Genomic DNA, 17,197 nt, shown 5'->3' on the forward strand with positions numbered 1-17,197 from the left:
TTCTGGTTTTGGTTTAATCATGCAGATAAAATAAACTTTCATATTCGATGTGCCACTTGTGGTAGAATATAAGTGAGTGTTTTAAACTTTCGGTAGCAAAGTTATTTCTCTGATCTGAAAATGTTGCTAAGGAGRATCTTTTTCTTAACCATTTAATGTGAACATTAATACATTAATGCTTTCATAAAAGGGAGTTGACCTGCAGACACAAAATGAATGACAGTTTATTATCAAGCAGAGAACAGAAATTCCCAAAGTTGTTTAATCAAGAAATTATGACAGGAGTCCTTAGTTTTTTTTTCCAACTAAATCAATATTTTTGTTGATAACTGCTAATGCACTACCCCTTCTTCTTCTTCACAAATCCATTTCCCACTTACCATTCACATAACTACATAGCCTTTTAAAGTTGTCTGGATGTTTGGATGCTCATTTTTGGAAGAGGTTGGGGCRTCTGGGTACTCTCAATGACTTTTGTGAAGTCAGCCTTTATTTATCTTTGATTTAATTTAAAAAAATTTATGAATAAMTTCTAAACAGCTTTTATAAAGTAGTGGAGAAAACTCAAGGAGTTGCTTTGCCTGAAGACTGGGCAAATGCAATGGGACCATCCTCATTTGTTTCACAGAATCATCAGATGAGTTTTGGAGAGCTCTGTGGGTTTTGTGTGTCCTCTGCAGCTGAGTCCTCGGCAGCGTGTGCTGGGGGCTTTAGTGCCAGACTGTCAGATTTATGTCCATACCTACCTTTATGATTTTTTCTCTGCTTTAATCTTAATATGTAAATAATTTTTTAGCAATTAGTCAAAACCTTATACAAGTCAGTATAAAAACATGATTTAGTAAGAAGTCTATTCTCAAAGAAGAGAAGCTACATTGTTCTGCTGAAAATGGAGAAATAACTTTAATTACTTTTCTCAGTTTCTTATGTTTTTTCCCCCCTTTTATGATGACTGTGTAAATAAAGTCTCATCTGTCTTTGTATGAAATAAACATGTTTTCAGCAAATTTTAAAAGAGGAATTTAATCTGAGGATAACAGCTGTACTGCCCTTGTGTGTTTATAAGGCACCAGACATTTTTGGSAGTTAACTGCCAAATATCCCACTGAAGCAAGGGATAGTACTTGATTAACCTCTGATGAAAGATAACTGTGTCCATCAGGATGTACAGAAAARGAGTTAAACTATTTCACCATGCCTTGAAAATATTTGCTTCACTGGGCTTTTACTGTGCTCTGAGAAGATAAGGWCATTGAAGGAGACTCAGAACTGCACACTAGAGCTCAAAAGAGAAACTAAAGCTCTCTGAGGTTAAAGCTGAGAGGTTCCAAGAGAAGTAGAGTGGAGACTCCTTCAGGTCATACACTGAGGTTGCTGTTGTCCTGAAAAAGCTAATGGAAGAAAAGGAAAGACGTAGAAATATGTAGAAAAAATATTATGAGGGTTGATAAGATGTATTATCATTTTATTGATTGCAATTTTTATAATTGTAATATCTTGCAACTCAAATTAATTTCAACTATAAACATGTATCAGTGAAACTCAGTTTTGAGGTTAGTAAAAGTACAGCTGTGAGAAAAGGAGAATTTTGTTTCTACCAAATGTGACTTTCAMAGAGAACATTCTTTTTCTTATGTCCTTGTCTATTTTGGTTTTCATGCATGCTGACAGTGTTACTGCCTGACAGTGAAAACGGTTGCTCTGTTTCAYCCTTGTTTTTGCAAAGATAGCTGATATGAAATGCATATAAAATACCTTKTGAAGAGCCTTGAACTGACCCAAAATTCATTGAGATCAAAAACATAGATAGTAGTAGATAGTATTACTTTCATGTAACTCAGTGTAGTTTATTAATGTATATTAGGATTTTAAGTCCTAATTAGTGCTGTAATTTGTTTTCTTCAGTTTCAAATATTCCAAGTGTAAGACATTTATACCATTGGGTTCCATCTTGCAAAGTAGTCAGTGATCTATAGGCACCTCATAGTCATCAAGGAAATTTTCAAAGCAATGCTTAAGCAGTTGAAATTCTATGTTCTAAGTCCAGATTTCTGTAATAAGATGGTCCCATATTTCTACAGATTGAGTCCATCAGTGAAGCATTCCAATATTCAGAAACAGGAAGAACAAAGGAATTTTCTGTCTTCATCAGTCAAATTCCCTTCCAAAACAACATTCTCTTTAATCTTCTGGGCAGCAGTTGTAAATGTTAAGTGTAAAAAAAAAAAAGTCCTTTTTGATTATTTTGTTTTCCTTTGAATCATCCCTTGTCTGTGTAAACAGAATATTGGTAATTGCTCTGGTTTAAGCTACATTGTACTGCATGTAGTTACATACCTACTTTTCTAATCTGAAATTACATGCTAAAATCTTCTGAAGAAATAGTCTGGGTTTTTCTCCTGCTTTCAAATAAGCCTTATTTTCTTCCCATCAATTTCTTCCCATCAAACATCTATCAATTTTCTTTATAATATTCCCCTTTCACACAAGCAAAGGGGGTTAAGMATGAGYATTTTTAAGTATTATTCTATTGTTAAGAATAATTATGATGTCCTGCCTGAATCAAAACTGTAAACAGGCAGTGAAAGGAAATTATTATTTTTTCCCAGCTCTTTTCTCTGTTAGGAATCCAAGCTGCCTTTCAGCAGCTGCTGTTCTGGGTGGTGCCCATCACGTTGGATTTGCTCTGCAGGGTGGTGCCAGGTACAGCATCCAGGGCATCTGCTGCTTTGGCTTCTGCTGGAGTGGCATTGGAGTGCTGGCTTTTCCATTTCTKCTCCTTAACTTTTAAAGGCCTATTTTAATGACACTCTTTAAATTTGAGCAGAAATTCTTTCCCTTGGGAGATGTTTAATGCAAACCTTCTAACAAAGCTTTTTAAAGCATTACTGTATGTTTTAGTGGAAAATTTAGCTTTAGGATTAGAGATMTTCTGTTAGTTTAGGATAATTTTTTTCCTGTCTCTTCTATACCTTGTTTTCAAAACCATGTAATTAATTCAGTATTCATGTCTCAATGAAAACAAATTCTTCCTGTGGTTGGGGACTCTGATGAGTGGCCTGAATATTGTGTGTTGATTGCTCACAAATCACTTCATATGTGAGCTCCTTATTTTTGCTTAGTGATGCTAAAGAAGGTATATTATCTTTTATAAAAGGTTGAGTGAAGTTAATAGAAAAAATGGTATATGGAATTACAGTTCTTTTTATTCTCTCAAGAAAAAAAGTTAAGTAATGTTTGTTCAGTTAGGAAAAACTAAACTGTATGGATTTGTGAAGCTTGTAGGATATTCTGAGGCATTTTCWGAAAATGCTTTTTTACTGACCTTGTATGAGACATCTCTGCCAGAAAAATTAGATTCATATGACATTAAAAGTTATAGATTTAGAACTATTTCTCCTCATCACACAACCATAAAAAAATTCTGCAAAGCAGCATCAATTTTCTGCAATAGGAATTTACTAATCCTTCTTTCACCAGAACCAGATTTCATTTAGTTGCAAARCAGATGTAACTGCCAGCCTGAACTAATTTTTCACAAGGACAACATCAGTATTCAAATAAACTTGTTCAACAATATTAAGTCTATTTTATTTAATACCTTCCCCTGCCTATTCTATTGTACTAGAAATWAAATGTCAGGAAATTGGTGATAGGCATAGGAAGATAATAAATTGAGATGAGATAAACTGAGTGGCRGATAGAGATATCTCCATCTGAATGTGGCTTGGTGGGTACATTTTCCTGATGCCATTTACTTTTCATTTATATATGTAAGTATATACATATATATACATATATATAAATATATGAGGAGTATATATGTGTGTTCCTTGGCATAATTATTTCCATACATTTCCATATTCACTGCCCTATACAAGTCAGAATTACTTCAGTGTATATTGTTACAGTTGTTAATCCTGAGGTTAAATTAAATCTGTCCATTTGGGTTATTCTTGTGGAACACTTTGTTAGTGAAGTCATCATTTGTGGAATAGTGTTACAGGGTTGAATGTATCCATCTGGATGATGGGACAGCAAGTTCTTTGTTGACACAAAACCAGGAGGAAGCTGAGATATGTGAGGGGGTTGTGCTGCCATCCAGTAGGACCTGGAGGGGTGGGAGAAATGGGCTGACAGGARCCTCGTGGRGTTCAGCAARGRGAATTRCCAAGCCCTTCACCTGGGGAGAAAATCCATGGGGCAGCGATGTGCTCCCGTTGCAAAGAAGGAGAATGCTGTGCTGGGCTGAGTTAGCCAGTGTTGCCAGTAGGTCAAGGAAGGTGGTCCCAGGGACAAAACTTATAATRTGTCTTGACTGTTCTCATAGCTATTAATTTTATAAGTGAATATTGCAACATAAAGTTCTAGCTAAATTGCCAGATTAATTATTTTAATCGACCTTTATAGCTTCAGTGTATGTACAGCCGTGTAATTAGCAAATGACAGTTACTGATAGGTTTGTCCTGATATTTAACATTATTCTATTTGTGAAGATGTGTTAAGTACAGCTTCTCATAGCTTGGTTTTTACTGATCATCCACCTTGAGGTAAAGACCAGTAAGTACAACATGGGGAAAGTTGGGGGAAAAGCAGCTGATTTTCCATTTTTCCATTTTGGTGGGTGTTTGCATGGCCCTTTACAATGTCCTTTTATTGTGCTTTCCCTCAGTATTGGATGATCTCAAAAGCAAAAAGATCACAAAACTCTGTAAGGTCTCTGAGTGATAACCACATGATAAAAAAACCTAAATTTCAGACATAAGTATCCTTCCCTTCTGAAGACTAGCAGTTGTAGCTGTATCTTTCACAAGGATAAGCCCAAGTCAGTCGTATAAATTATGGAGTGCATTTGTAGCTCAGTTTGTTTGCAAAGGGAGAATTATTTGGAATTCTAGAAAATTATGATGYAGCGTTAATTGGCATGGATACCAGATTTAATTTTATTAACATTTGTTTGTATGGTTCTTAATATTGTTCAGTTCTGCCTTTGGGAAAAAATAAAGCAAACCAAAACCTCCCCAAAATTACTGTAGTTTAAATATTAGTAACTTAAGAAACTTAAATACTTTATATTCTTATGCAATAGTCTACTAATCAACATTTATATATCACAGCTAAAATTGAATTAAATTAGATTGAAACTAAATTACAAGGTCCTGAGTAAATTGGATTTGGTAATTTACTACTGAGTCAATCTGCAACTGATGTCATAATTTAGATTTGCTTCTTGTGTGAGAATGATGCCAAGRATTATTCTTCCCTTTGCAGTTTCAATTTGCGAGCGTGAAGAATAATGATCATGCTTGAAGTACAAAACTAGTAACTGGCCAGATGTTAATAATGAATGTGTAAAGATGCCATTGCAGGTCTTTCAGTTCGTCTTTTCTTGAACTTGAGAGGCAAAGCTGGACTTAATGACTTTCAAGGATGCTCAAAGTAAGAGGTGTTTTATGGTTTGTGTATATAAAACAGRCAAGATTCAAGATGTAGGAGAAATGTTGCAGATGTCATATTTAGCTGTATTTATAATCACTGTTTTTTTATATGCATCAAATGCTGCCTTGTGAGATTTAAGGAATTTTTAGTTTTTGACCACTGACCTGTTTATGGTTTATCACCCTAAATTCTGACAGCTGGCTTACTTCCAGAATGTGTGAGAAATAATTTTTATAGCAGGTATTTGAGGATGAGGTCCATATCAACTTCTTTTTCCATTTTAGTTAGCTTTCAAAATGTATATTTCATTTTTTGAGTTCTAGAAAGGGCTGGTTTGACATGATTTCCTACTCTCAGATATAAATCAGAAGACTGTTTTATTACATAATAGCGTGGCTTGCATAAATGCACTCCATTTATGAAACCTCTTCCATATTTAGGRAAATTTCATAATATGCCACATTACTGTGAGTTGTTCTTCCCAGCTGGAACAACGGCCTTGGGCATGAAGCCACACAGTTGGGCAAAATAATGGCATCATTTTATAGCTTGATAATGGCACCATTAGCACAAGATATTATCATATCACCTTTTTATGGATACTTATACTTTAAACCAAGCTCTGTTATATGACATAAGTGCAGCATTGGAACAGACTTCAAAAAATAAAGGTGYAATATTTCTTTCAACAAGTTAAATATTGCAACATTTATGTAGCTATTATCTTTATTCTTTATAAAACAGTGAGCTTCTCCTTTGGATGTTTGATAGAAAAATATATATAAACCCAGCAATTTTGCATCTGAAATAGGTGCTCAGGTATAAGGTGTTTCTTGACCCATCGAGTGAGACTTTTACTCCCAAACAGATGGATGAGAGCTCTGCTCTTGGCCAAATTGATGCAGTTTCTCATTCTTCCAGTCTGATGGAACTGCTGGTTCTTTGAAGATTATACAAAGTGCAAGTTCAAAAAGTTAATTTTGAGTGTTCCAGAACTCAAATTTTTAACTACAGTCTCAGCTTGTAATTGTTGATCTGTTTACAGATTGCAGCCTCCTCTTTGAACTCAGGCTTTGCTCCTCACAGCACATCTCCAATTGCAATTAAAATGTGCAAGACCTACTCTCTCAGACAGTCAGCCTTTTTATGGCAGTCCTATCCACAGCAGTAATGATTTCTGAGAGATTTCCTGCTCTTTAATAGATCACTTTTGCCTGTGGATGAACTRTAAGTACTTTGATGTAATAATACTCAGTAGGGTAGAAGTATGATATTGGGTATATCACTTATTGCTTCGGAAAACACGTTAGGTTTTTTTAAGGAGTGTATTGTGGAATTTTATTACAATTTCTTCAGATAAAATTAAGTGTCTTCTTATCTGTTTAAAGTTTGGATCCCAAAGAATTGATGAATTGTTACTTGAATACTTCATCTTGAAATTTGTCAGGCAGTTTCTGTTTAAAGTAAAAAACACATTTATGATAAATTGTGTTAAAAGAATTATGGGAAATGTTAAGATTTTCCTTTGATATGAGAGCTGTAACTTGCTTTTAACTTCGATTGGAATTCTCAGATTTCATACCCAACATATTTCAGAGGCGTTCAGATGGAATATTGGTATAATGACTTTGCCTAGGAAACAGATTCTATCAAAATATCAGTTGGCACCTTTTTTTCTTTATGCTATAAATAGACATTTGCAGGATACATCTTATGCTTTAATATTAATAAAAAGCATAATCCTCTTTGGTACCACAGATGGAGAAGGTTAAGTTTCAATTGAACTAGGTGGTATTTGTGGTTTCAAGTAAATGCTTTTAGCGTGGGTGTCTCTGCACTTGCCAGCCTTGGAAAAATGGAGAGGAAATTAAATCTTTCASAAATCCTTTTTCTGTCTTGTCTGTGGTTACTGACACAAAGGCCTAATAACCCATGCTAACAACTGGGAGAAGGGAAATAATCATGGTTGTTTGTGGAATCACAGAATGACTGGAGTTGGAAAGGACCATCTGGAGATTGTCTGACCCCTCAAAGCAGGGTCAGCTCAAGCAAATTGTCCAGGGTTTTGYTGAGTCAGGTTTTGAATAYCTCCAAGAACTGAGAATCAATACTCAACCTGTCTGAGGAGCCTGCTCCAGTCTTCGATCAATCTTGCAGTAAAAACATATTTCTTATGTTTAAATGGAWTTTTTTGTATATCAMTTTGATCAGATTTAGGATGAAGTTTAGAAAGATAATTGGTACATAAACCACTTCTAACAGCATTTAAAAAATATTATTGAGAATGATTTTTATTGAAAGAGTTTTGCAGTGTAGAATATCTCACTTGTGAAAATCGCTTGTAACCTTTGAATATGGTCACATGGTTTTGTTGAGCTGTTTCCCAACAGGCTAAGTCAAGATTTCAGTAAACAACATAAATCAGCATTAARCCCTCTACAGATGCATAAAATAATTGCAAAAACCCCTCACTTGCAGCTAGGAACCAATTAAAGATTCGTTCTCAGAAATAATAAATATACAAATCTCTAGTATTTATATGTATGCTCTTGTCTCACTGAAAACCAGGAGTATGCTCTCATTTGGAAAAAGGGGTGTTGAGTAAAACAGAATGATCTGGGGAATTTCTGTAATTACTGAGGAAAAAACCCAACCCATCTTTTTKAGTGTAGTCAATGCACTTAGTTGGAAATATCTTTCTGCTGAATTTTTGTCCCAGAAAATGTACTGAAAATCTCTCCTGRAATACTCTGAGGATATTTCTTACATATGACTTTTGGCAAGATAGATGCTTTAAAATCTCTATGTCAGAAATTCACCCTGCAGGGAGTAAAGATTTTAATTTCTTCAGTTTTTCMACACCTTCCTGCACTGAAGCGGGGTAGTCTGAATTGTCTTTTAAGTATTTGTTTCTCTGTGCCCTGCTCATGGGTCTCTTGAAAAGCCTGCTTAGGCTTATACAGTGCAGTAATTGCAGTTTGTAAAATATGATGATTTTGTGSGAAAATTTTTGAAGAAAGTTCAATTTTTTTAATTTCTGAAACTCCAGRAAAAAAAWATTTCAGGGTTAAACCAAGTGTTCACTTAATTTCTTCTCTTTTTTTAAAGCAGAMTATTTCTCCATTTTTCAAATGTTAGGAAAGTAATTTTTCCTTTAAAAGACTCCTCAAATATCTTACAGCTTGCATTGTAGTAGGAGTTTCAAATGACGGATAAAGGTTAAATGAAAGAAAGTAAAATTAACATAACAAAATTGCAATGTCTTCCGTTAATCCTCACGATTTAATTTTAGTTTTTATTTTGTAAAAGTTCTCAGTTGTCACTTTTTTTAATCATCTGATCAAGGGAAAACACAGAACTTGTTTTCTTGCTCCTGTGTTATATAGTTTCTTTCTTACTATGCTGTGTGTTTTTTAGGTTAGTCAACCCTTAATTTGAAGGAATTAATATTTTCACATTAGTGTGGTCTGTTGCTTTTTCAGCAGAAAATCTTAGAATATTCTTGCCTCTCATATAGATAAGTGGACATAAAAACCTTCCACCCTCTTTCTTCAGTGAAATAAATGTACAATAYAGAGAACTTAATCAGTCTGGATTTTTTCTTCATATCTTTTCATGTTGGATTTTCTAAATTTTATAGGTTATTATGTGTCCCCTTATCTTCACTCTCATGCACACACATATAAACTCCTCCCATACTCTTCTCTGCACACCTTTCTTTGAGCTGTGGATCTTTAGTAAAAGATTGAAATAATAATAAATATGAAGAACATGTTCTCTCTACAGTTTAGTGAGATTTTGTTGTCTTCCTTTGTCATCATTTCCCAATGATGATCAAAAGGTTTCACTTGGGTATACACCTTGAAAATGCCTACCTGACTTCTCTTTTGGCAAGTCTTTCATGAGAGGCAGGACTAATCATTTCAGTTTCGGATCTCCACATTCTGCTCTAAAATCCTGGTCTTTCTGAAGCCAAAAGGAAGTCAGTAGGTATTTCCCACTGATAGTAATGTAACCAGCACTCACCTGTGGAGAAAAAAGTGAGACTTCAAAATTTTGTGTGTGTTCTATCACAGTGCTGTTCATAGGATGAACAAAATTTGAGTATTTGTGCTGTGGATGGCTCGTGGAACGCACATTTTCCTCTTCTCAGAAGTAATTGCATGAAATGTGCTCACACTGACTTCTGTTCTTGTAGCACTTCTATTGTACATCAAGGAATTAGAGCCTCTGTTTTTCATGGCCTTATCAAAAGGTGAGGAGGAGAACAAGAAAATACATCAATGAATTTCTCTGCTGACTGAGAATGTTGTTTTAGACATTAGAGAGGGGAATCACCGAGCACCACGCAAAAGATCAAAAAGTGTAATTTCTACAAAGTKGTATTATGTACATAAATCTTCTGAAAGACAGATACCTCTGGGATATCGTGGGCCATAGACTCCTGTGTAATCCATTACCCATGCTGATATAAASCTTTGATTTGTGGGTTTAAACCTGAGGCTGAGTAACCTCATAAATATGCTAATCCACAGTAATCAAGAAAAGTGCCATTGCAAATACAAAATTTTTATTCCACAGCTCCAACAGCTTTATAGCATGCTCTACATTTATAACAATAAACTTTGGGAAATTACTCTCTTCATGTTTAAGAAAATGCTTTGCCCTTTTCTTGTCATCTCACAATGGGTTTTACATACATTATTTTGAATGGCGTGATCTTTATGCAAAATTCAGGGCATGTTTTGCCATTTTTAACCAAGTATTTGATTTCTAAAATGAGCAAAACATTGCATAAATTTTAAAAATTCAGCTTTTGTAGCCTTATAAAAATTTTATTRTCATTTTTATTAGACTGGAGACCAGCCAGTGGGTTAACTGGTAGATTGTCTAGCAAAACTGGCTCTACTATATATGTAAAACAAAAAAAAAAAAAACCAAAAAAAAAACTTAGAGAAGTTTGAAAAGAATCTAATAATTTTAGCAACATGTTTCCCATCTCTAATATATACGTTTCTGCACATACACAAAGGCATGAATGTTAAATGCCATGACCACCATATTAAGTTCTACAGTCATTCAAATACCTCAGTGTAAATTAATTTGGGAAAGGTGAAAAATATCTCCCAGGCAGGACATTTTTCTGCTTATGAACTTCAGAAAACAAGGCGAAGTGGAATCTGCACTTTGGGAGGTTCAGATAGAACCTTAGCAGAAATTCATCATGTTAGCAATGCTGCATTGAAAGAAATTTTATAGACTGGTCGTGGAATGTCCACTCTTGGAGGTTTACACAACTTGTCTGGAAAAAGGCTCTGTGTGTCTGATCTGGTGTTGAGAGTAGCCTGGCTTGGAGTGGGAAGTTGAACAACCTCAGTTTGTGATGTTCCTCCCCTTCCCCGTTTCTGGGACTGTGTTTTGATAACACACGAGAGCACATTCTGTAACAGGTGCGGCTTTCCTAATGGGAAACTCCTTAATTTATCAAGTCATAATAAGATGTCAGAAAAAGTCATAACAAGAAAGCTGAAACCTGGGGTTGAGAGGAAAATTCAATTCTAGCAACTGACAAAAATGGCTTTTCCTTAATGTAGCTTGACAAACAAAACCATATCGTCATGCARTGCTTCTCTTTGTAGTAGAATTTAATCATTCAACTCTTCCTGACAAATTCTCTCACTTCATTCCCTTCACTTCTGTGTCTAATTTTTCTTCCTGTCCATTTAATCTAGGCAAGCTTTTAAAAAYCAGAGTTTTGAAAGATGTTGTCTAGAAATCTGCTGTTTCACACAGYTTGTAGAACTCAATCTTGCAAAGATTTATGTCTAAAATAGCTTTCCAGTACTATAGGTCTTTATGTCAATTACTTCTAGCATTTTTTTAAAATTTAACTTTGAAACATGCCATTTCTCTCTTGTCTATGTCTTTTAATTTTCTTCCATTCTTTCATTGACTTTAATATTCAATATTTCAATTYCTTAATAATGTCCATATGAATCATTATGAAAATGATTGGCATAMTGAATAAAACTGTAAGTTAGATAACAGTTCCCTCCCCCAGATTTTCTCCTCCACTTTTTTGAGCTTATTAATGTAGGATTTTTCTTTGTGGTATATGTTTCTTCATATGTGTACACAAAACCAAAAATTAAATAAAGGGGTGGAATAAGCATGGTGAATTTAATAGATAAAGAACCTGTTAGGTAGGGAACAAGTTCAGCAGTTTTAACCTTCTTGAGGAATGTCTTTATTCTTACTTGAATATAAAATTAGATTGTCTTTCAGCCTTTCATGTCTCTGAATAGTGAAAATAATATCCTGTAATTATTACATATTTTGAAAAATGGAAGGGTGGGTATTTGGATAATGTAATGKGTGCCAGCATGAGAGACAGGGCTTCAGCATGAAAAGATAATCTATGGAAGCTGTTTATCAAATCTTGATGTGAAGGCTGTGATTCCAAGTCTGAATTTGTTTGTTATCTTTCATTTTCTATTTATGTTATCAGTATGAAAGTTTTGTTATCACTAAATCTTATCATCTGGGAGGACTGTTTGTCAACATCAAACTGAATTCTTTACAGGCATTAACAAAGCAGAAGGAAGTAGGATTCTGCTAGCAGGCACTTAGCTCCGTATTGCTTCTCAGATCACTTAATCCCAACAACAAATATTTCTTTGGCCTATTTTATCATTACCCTGTTTTACAGAAATACCCAGTGAGTGCTGACAAACAGTGGGAGGAATTTCTCTCACCTGACATTATTTTTATTCCAAGTTTGACATTAGGTCTATAGCCTAAACTAATCACAGAATCCCAGTGATGTTAGTGGAGAGAAATGGCAGCTCCATAGGGCAATTCCTTCCAAGGTCYGAGAGTCCCACATCTATTTTAGAGTCACTCACCGATGAAGTGCCTTCCTATCTCTGCTGATTATTATAAGCTAGCTGACTAATTTAGGCTAGGTTCACACTTGGGACTAGACTTGACATATTCCACATGGCAAAATTCAGGTACATTTCAAAATTTCTTTTTCAAGTTCTAGGAAAGCCATTATATGGAAAAAAATGTGTGCCATTTTTTGCCTCCAAGAGTTTAATTTTTCTGTTATTTAGACAGATATAATTTGTTCATTATCTGGTCCTTTTATTACCACATTCTCTTGGAATATCTGTTTTCCAAAAGAAAAGAAAATATATTTTGTTCTTTGCTTGTTAAATATTTCCATTGGGAAACTGACAGTTTCCTATCACCTCAGTTGTGTAACTCACTCTCATAGGTTAAATCCAATGTGAATGAAGAGTCAGAACCATTTTATACTCACTCCAAAGATATCCCAATATATAATTGTACTTATAAATGTATTTATAGTTAAACAAAAAATCAGAGTGTCTTATCTTTTCCTTTGTAAGTACTGATTATTCAGTAGTCATGTATTTGCCGAGTTTAAAAGTATCCATTGGTATCCATTCCCCACCCCAAAGGTATTATGTAGTACATAATAATGTCTTTATAATAGTTGATATTTGGGTCTCTGCAGTCATGTATATACCTAAATCTTATAGAACAAAAAGTAAGTGTGAGAAATCATTATGTGTTTAAATTTTCTAGCATGCTTATTCTGAATTATCACAGTATTGGATCTTACACATTTTCCTTTTAAAAAAAAGTTAGACACAAAAATGTGGCCATCTACATAAATATTTTCCTTAGCTGACTTCATACTTTTTGTTGAAGTTGCCTCAGTCAAAAAGTTTACCTCAAGAAAGTGTGAAACATGATGGACAACAAAATGTGTCAACCTTTATGTTCAGTCAGCATCCATTTCTCCTGATTCACTACATACCTAGTACCAGTGTGGGAGTGTSTAATAGTTTTATCCMAGAAGAAATTAAATTATGGTTTYGATGATAYKGAAGGAAGTAATAATTCTGCAGGGTTTAAGTGTGCATAATCAACACAGTCCAGGCAGTTTAGTTTGGGTTATGTCTCACCTTATTGCATTATGTTTCCAGGTTTAATAATTAGACCTTCTATCAGAGTCTTGCCATGTATTTGTTTTAGTTTCTCTTATTTGTTCATTCCTAATTTATTAACAATGGGGGATGGAAGAACTGTATTAACAGAAGTATTTGTTCATTGTTAGAGAGCCTGAGGTAGAAGTTTGCTTTAGTGGGTAATGCCATGAAATGGAGCACAGATTATAATTGCTTTTTATGTACATTATTTTAATATATGAAACATTTCATGGATTAGGTTCCTGTTTACTGCAAATGAGGACTTTTGATTTAGTGCCTAGTTTTTCCTTTCCTTTTTCTTTTGCACAATTGGTTTCGTTAGAATAGCAGAGATGTCTTCTTGACACCTATATTTTTAAACTAAAGCACAAAGTTCTGGGGCTAGACTTGCTATTTCCATTAGAAGGATGTCCCTGAGTTAGACTTCCAAGATTGTCTCATTTTTGTCTTGGAACAGATCTTGACCTATTGTTCTGTAGGACTCTATTACTGCCTCATGTGATAGTCAAGGTAAAGATGAACACGAGCAATGGGGAAAAATGAATCTATCCCTACAGACATTAACTTCTGAAGGCTGGAAAAATCTATGCTCAAAAGTTGTTCCTCTTTCAGCAGAACTATTCCATCCATCATTATTCAGTGTAAAGTGTATTCTGTACATCATGTACATAACCAAAGAATGAAAAATTAAAAAGTACCATGCATTGAAAAGTTGGGTACAATACATCCTTGYATGTCATGATCTCTGGCACTTTCTGCTGGCTATCTGACTTTTGAATCCTTAATTGCTATAAAAGATTTGCCAGCAGTCACAATGCCTTGTCTTCCAATTAAGCCACGTATTGTTAAAAAAGTTTGKTTTTCTTGCTTTTTTAAAAACACATTTTTCAAAAATGTAAATGTGGCAGAGACAAAACTATAGCTGTGTCTTTTATTTGTTGGAGCAATCCTCACAGTTCATTTATCATTCATCAACCTTTTCTGGATATACCTATCCCTCAAGACTGTGAGCTGGAACATACACACCCACATATGTATATGTATGTGTGTGCATATATATATATATGTATATGTAAATGTAAACCCCATATTTRGCTTTGGAATCTTATTCTCCTCGAGTTTTGTGCATTTAATCTGTTAATTTGCGTTCCTTTGATCTAATGGAATACAAATGTAGTTCACAGCAACAACAATGATAGTAATGATAATAATAACAATAACACATAGAGGTTATCCTTTGCCATAAAAAATTATGTTGCATAGGACACTTCATTCTATTCCATAGGAAATGGTGGAAAGGATATTCATCTTTATTTATAAGAGAAGATAGAGTTAGTATTTGTGGGATCCACAAGCTTCTCAGATATTTTGGGGAAACTGAAGACTGCTTAGTTATGGTACAGGTTAATGTATGTCTCAGTACCTTTAAGTCAAACAGGAAAACCTGGGCTTGAAAGAATTTTCCTTTTCTTATACCTTAYCTCTCTAGGCAAAAGCAAAAAGACAATTACATTCATAGCTATATGAAACCCCCATGGAAATAAATCTTTTAATTGTATTATGGTTCTTTGTATCTGTCCTAGGTTCATGACATTTGCTTGCTTCTTTTTGGTCTACTTATAATTAAAATATGTATTCTTTTTGTTAATATTCTGTGTTGAAATTAGTCTAAGTTGGATGATACTGTTCAGAAAGTACTCTAGTTCATCTTTTAAACATGAGCTATAATCTAATTATTAGAAGATGTTTGATTAAAATTGGAAATTACTTTTGGGATGAAACTTTAACTGTGTTTCTGCTATAAAGTATTTCAGGAAAATCCCATAAAACCAACCAAGCATGTCTTACAGACAGATGTTCTTCYGTAAATTTGCAAACATGGACTGCAGCAATAGAACATTATGCTTATCCTGAGTAGATGATTAGATTAATAGAAGTTGGAAAACGTGGAATCATTCCTTTTGTGTACATTCTTGTGCAAAAATTATCTGTCTCTGGGCTTGGGAAGATGAAAATCATTGAATTATTGATAATCAATGACATAAAATCATTGAAATTTTGTAAATCTACTTACTTCRTATTTGTTGTTTGTTGAAAAACAGAAACAGAGGCCCTGTAGGTTCACACCAAGAGTGAATTTGAATACTAAATCGTATTTGAAGTGAATCCAGACAGCATTTAACATTAAAAAAAGAATTTGAAAGCTTTTCATTTTTGTAAAAGGTGTACTTAAACAATTGCTTGTGTTTGGGATGCACTTTATATTGGGCCAACGAAGTCTTCTGGTCATTTCTCAGATGTTATTCTTTAAGTAATTGATCTGTGTTTAGCTGTGTTTGACTGGAACAAGGCACAGTTACATCATTGTAGTACTGAAGTTTACAGGATGGCTTTGCCTTAAAGAAAATGTTAAAAAAGAGAAAAACAATAAGTTCTTAAGAATTATGAGTTATCATTTCAAAAGTTCACAAGTAAGATATGAAAGGGATTCAGAGTAATTTGGTGTGATTACTTGTCAAGATCACATCTTAAATGCACAAAGATCTCTAAACCCAACAATTATTTGAAAAGGCTGTAAATAAAGTTAGATAAACACTTCGTACAATTCAAAGTAGAAGATTCTCTGTATCTTCAATTTGATAATTACAGACTGAAAAACTGAGCAAGATAGAGGCTTATGGATATTTGTAGATATAAYATAAATTTTAAGTAATGTTCTTAACATTAGCAAAAAGCACTTACAGTAATAATTGTAGGCTGTATTGCAGKCRTGTGAATGTCTGTATGTATATGCTGTCTTRGAGATAATTCTTAAATATTCACAGACATTACAGCAAAGAGCTAAACTAATGCATGTTCTGGTGAGGCTGTAAAAATGTAGCCCAAAAGAATATTTATTACTTTGTCTTTAAAGTAATTTGCTTTGAAATGGTTTTATTGTGCTCCAGATTTATCTTTTTAAAAATTAAATTAACATGTGCATTAATTTTAATATTATATGATTAAAATGCTTTAAATRTATAATTTTAAGCACTATATGTTGTTTGTCTTCTCCAAAACCATGTTTCAATGTTGTTATTAAAATGGAAGATGGTGATAGTAAAACAGTTTATTATAAAGAAGAAAATTTATAATTTATAAAATATGGTTTCTTATTTTTTTTTGTATTGTTTTTATTGTTCATATTAAGGGGATATTTCTATTAACTATACTTCAGTAAAAGTTTGTATCTGTTGTTTGTATTTTGACACCAGCAAGGATATGGGAATTAGTTGCTCATCTCACTTTATCATAAATGCAGGTATGTGTAGAYTAGACTGAAATTACTCCTGAAAGTAATCATCCATGGAGCCATAAAGCCCTACCCTAAAAAGAGCTCTGAAAATGTTGTAATTTACTTCTATTTCATTTGCAGATTGCCTTCTCACAGCACAATACTATCATGGATCTGGTGCAGTTCTTTGTCACCTTCTTCAGGTAAATTGCTTTTTCTGTCTTCTGACTGAAATYCTGATGACTCTTTACCATCAAAGCAGAATCTTAACCAGCTTCTGAGTCTTGAGAAATGCCTGAAAGGAGACCTTCAACGTTTTCTCTAATTTGCAGCAGTGGAGGATCCAGGCCAATTAAAGGCAGCTGCTGGAATCTTGCATAATATAATCAGGTATTTCGTATTCAGTGGTACAGACTTCACACTTCATAAAGATTAGCTGAGTTTGTACCATATATTACAGTGATTA

The 17,197-nt window shown here is 34.0% G+C and overlaps 1 protein-coding gene across 3 annotated transcripts in view; it reads left to right on the forward strand.

Moving 5' to 3' along the window:
- The window catches only part of ATRNL1 (attractin like 1), a 415,015-nt gene that overhangs the window by 185,736 nt on the left and 212,082 nt on the right, over positions 1-17,197 (forward strand). For all 3 annotated transcript variants that reach the window (XM_057370287.1, XM_057370289.1, XM_057370290.1), the window contains exon 25: positions 16,873-16,934. In XM_057370287.1, the coding sequence (XP_057226270.1) occupies positions 16,873-16,934 (62 nt within the window). The remainder of the gene's footprint in view (positions 1-16,872; positions 16,935-17,197) is intronic.

Source organism: Malurus melanocephalus, unplaced genomic scaffold, assembly GCF_030028575.1.
Source record: "Malurus melanocephalus ecotype Western Australia unplaced genomic scaffold, MMel_1.1 scaffold_122, whole genome shotgun sequence".
Lineage (NCBI taxonomy): Eukaryota > Metazoa > Chordata > Aves > Passeriformes > Maluridae > Malurus > Malurus melanocephalus.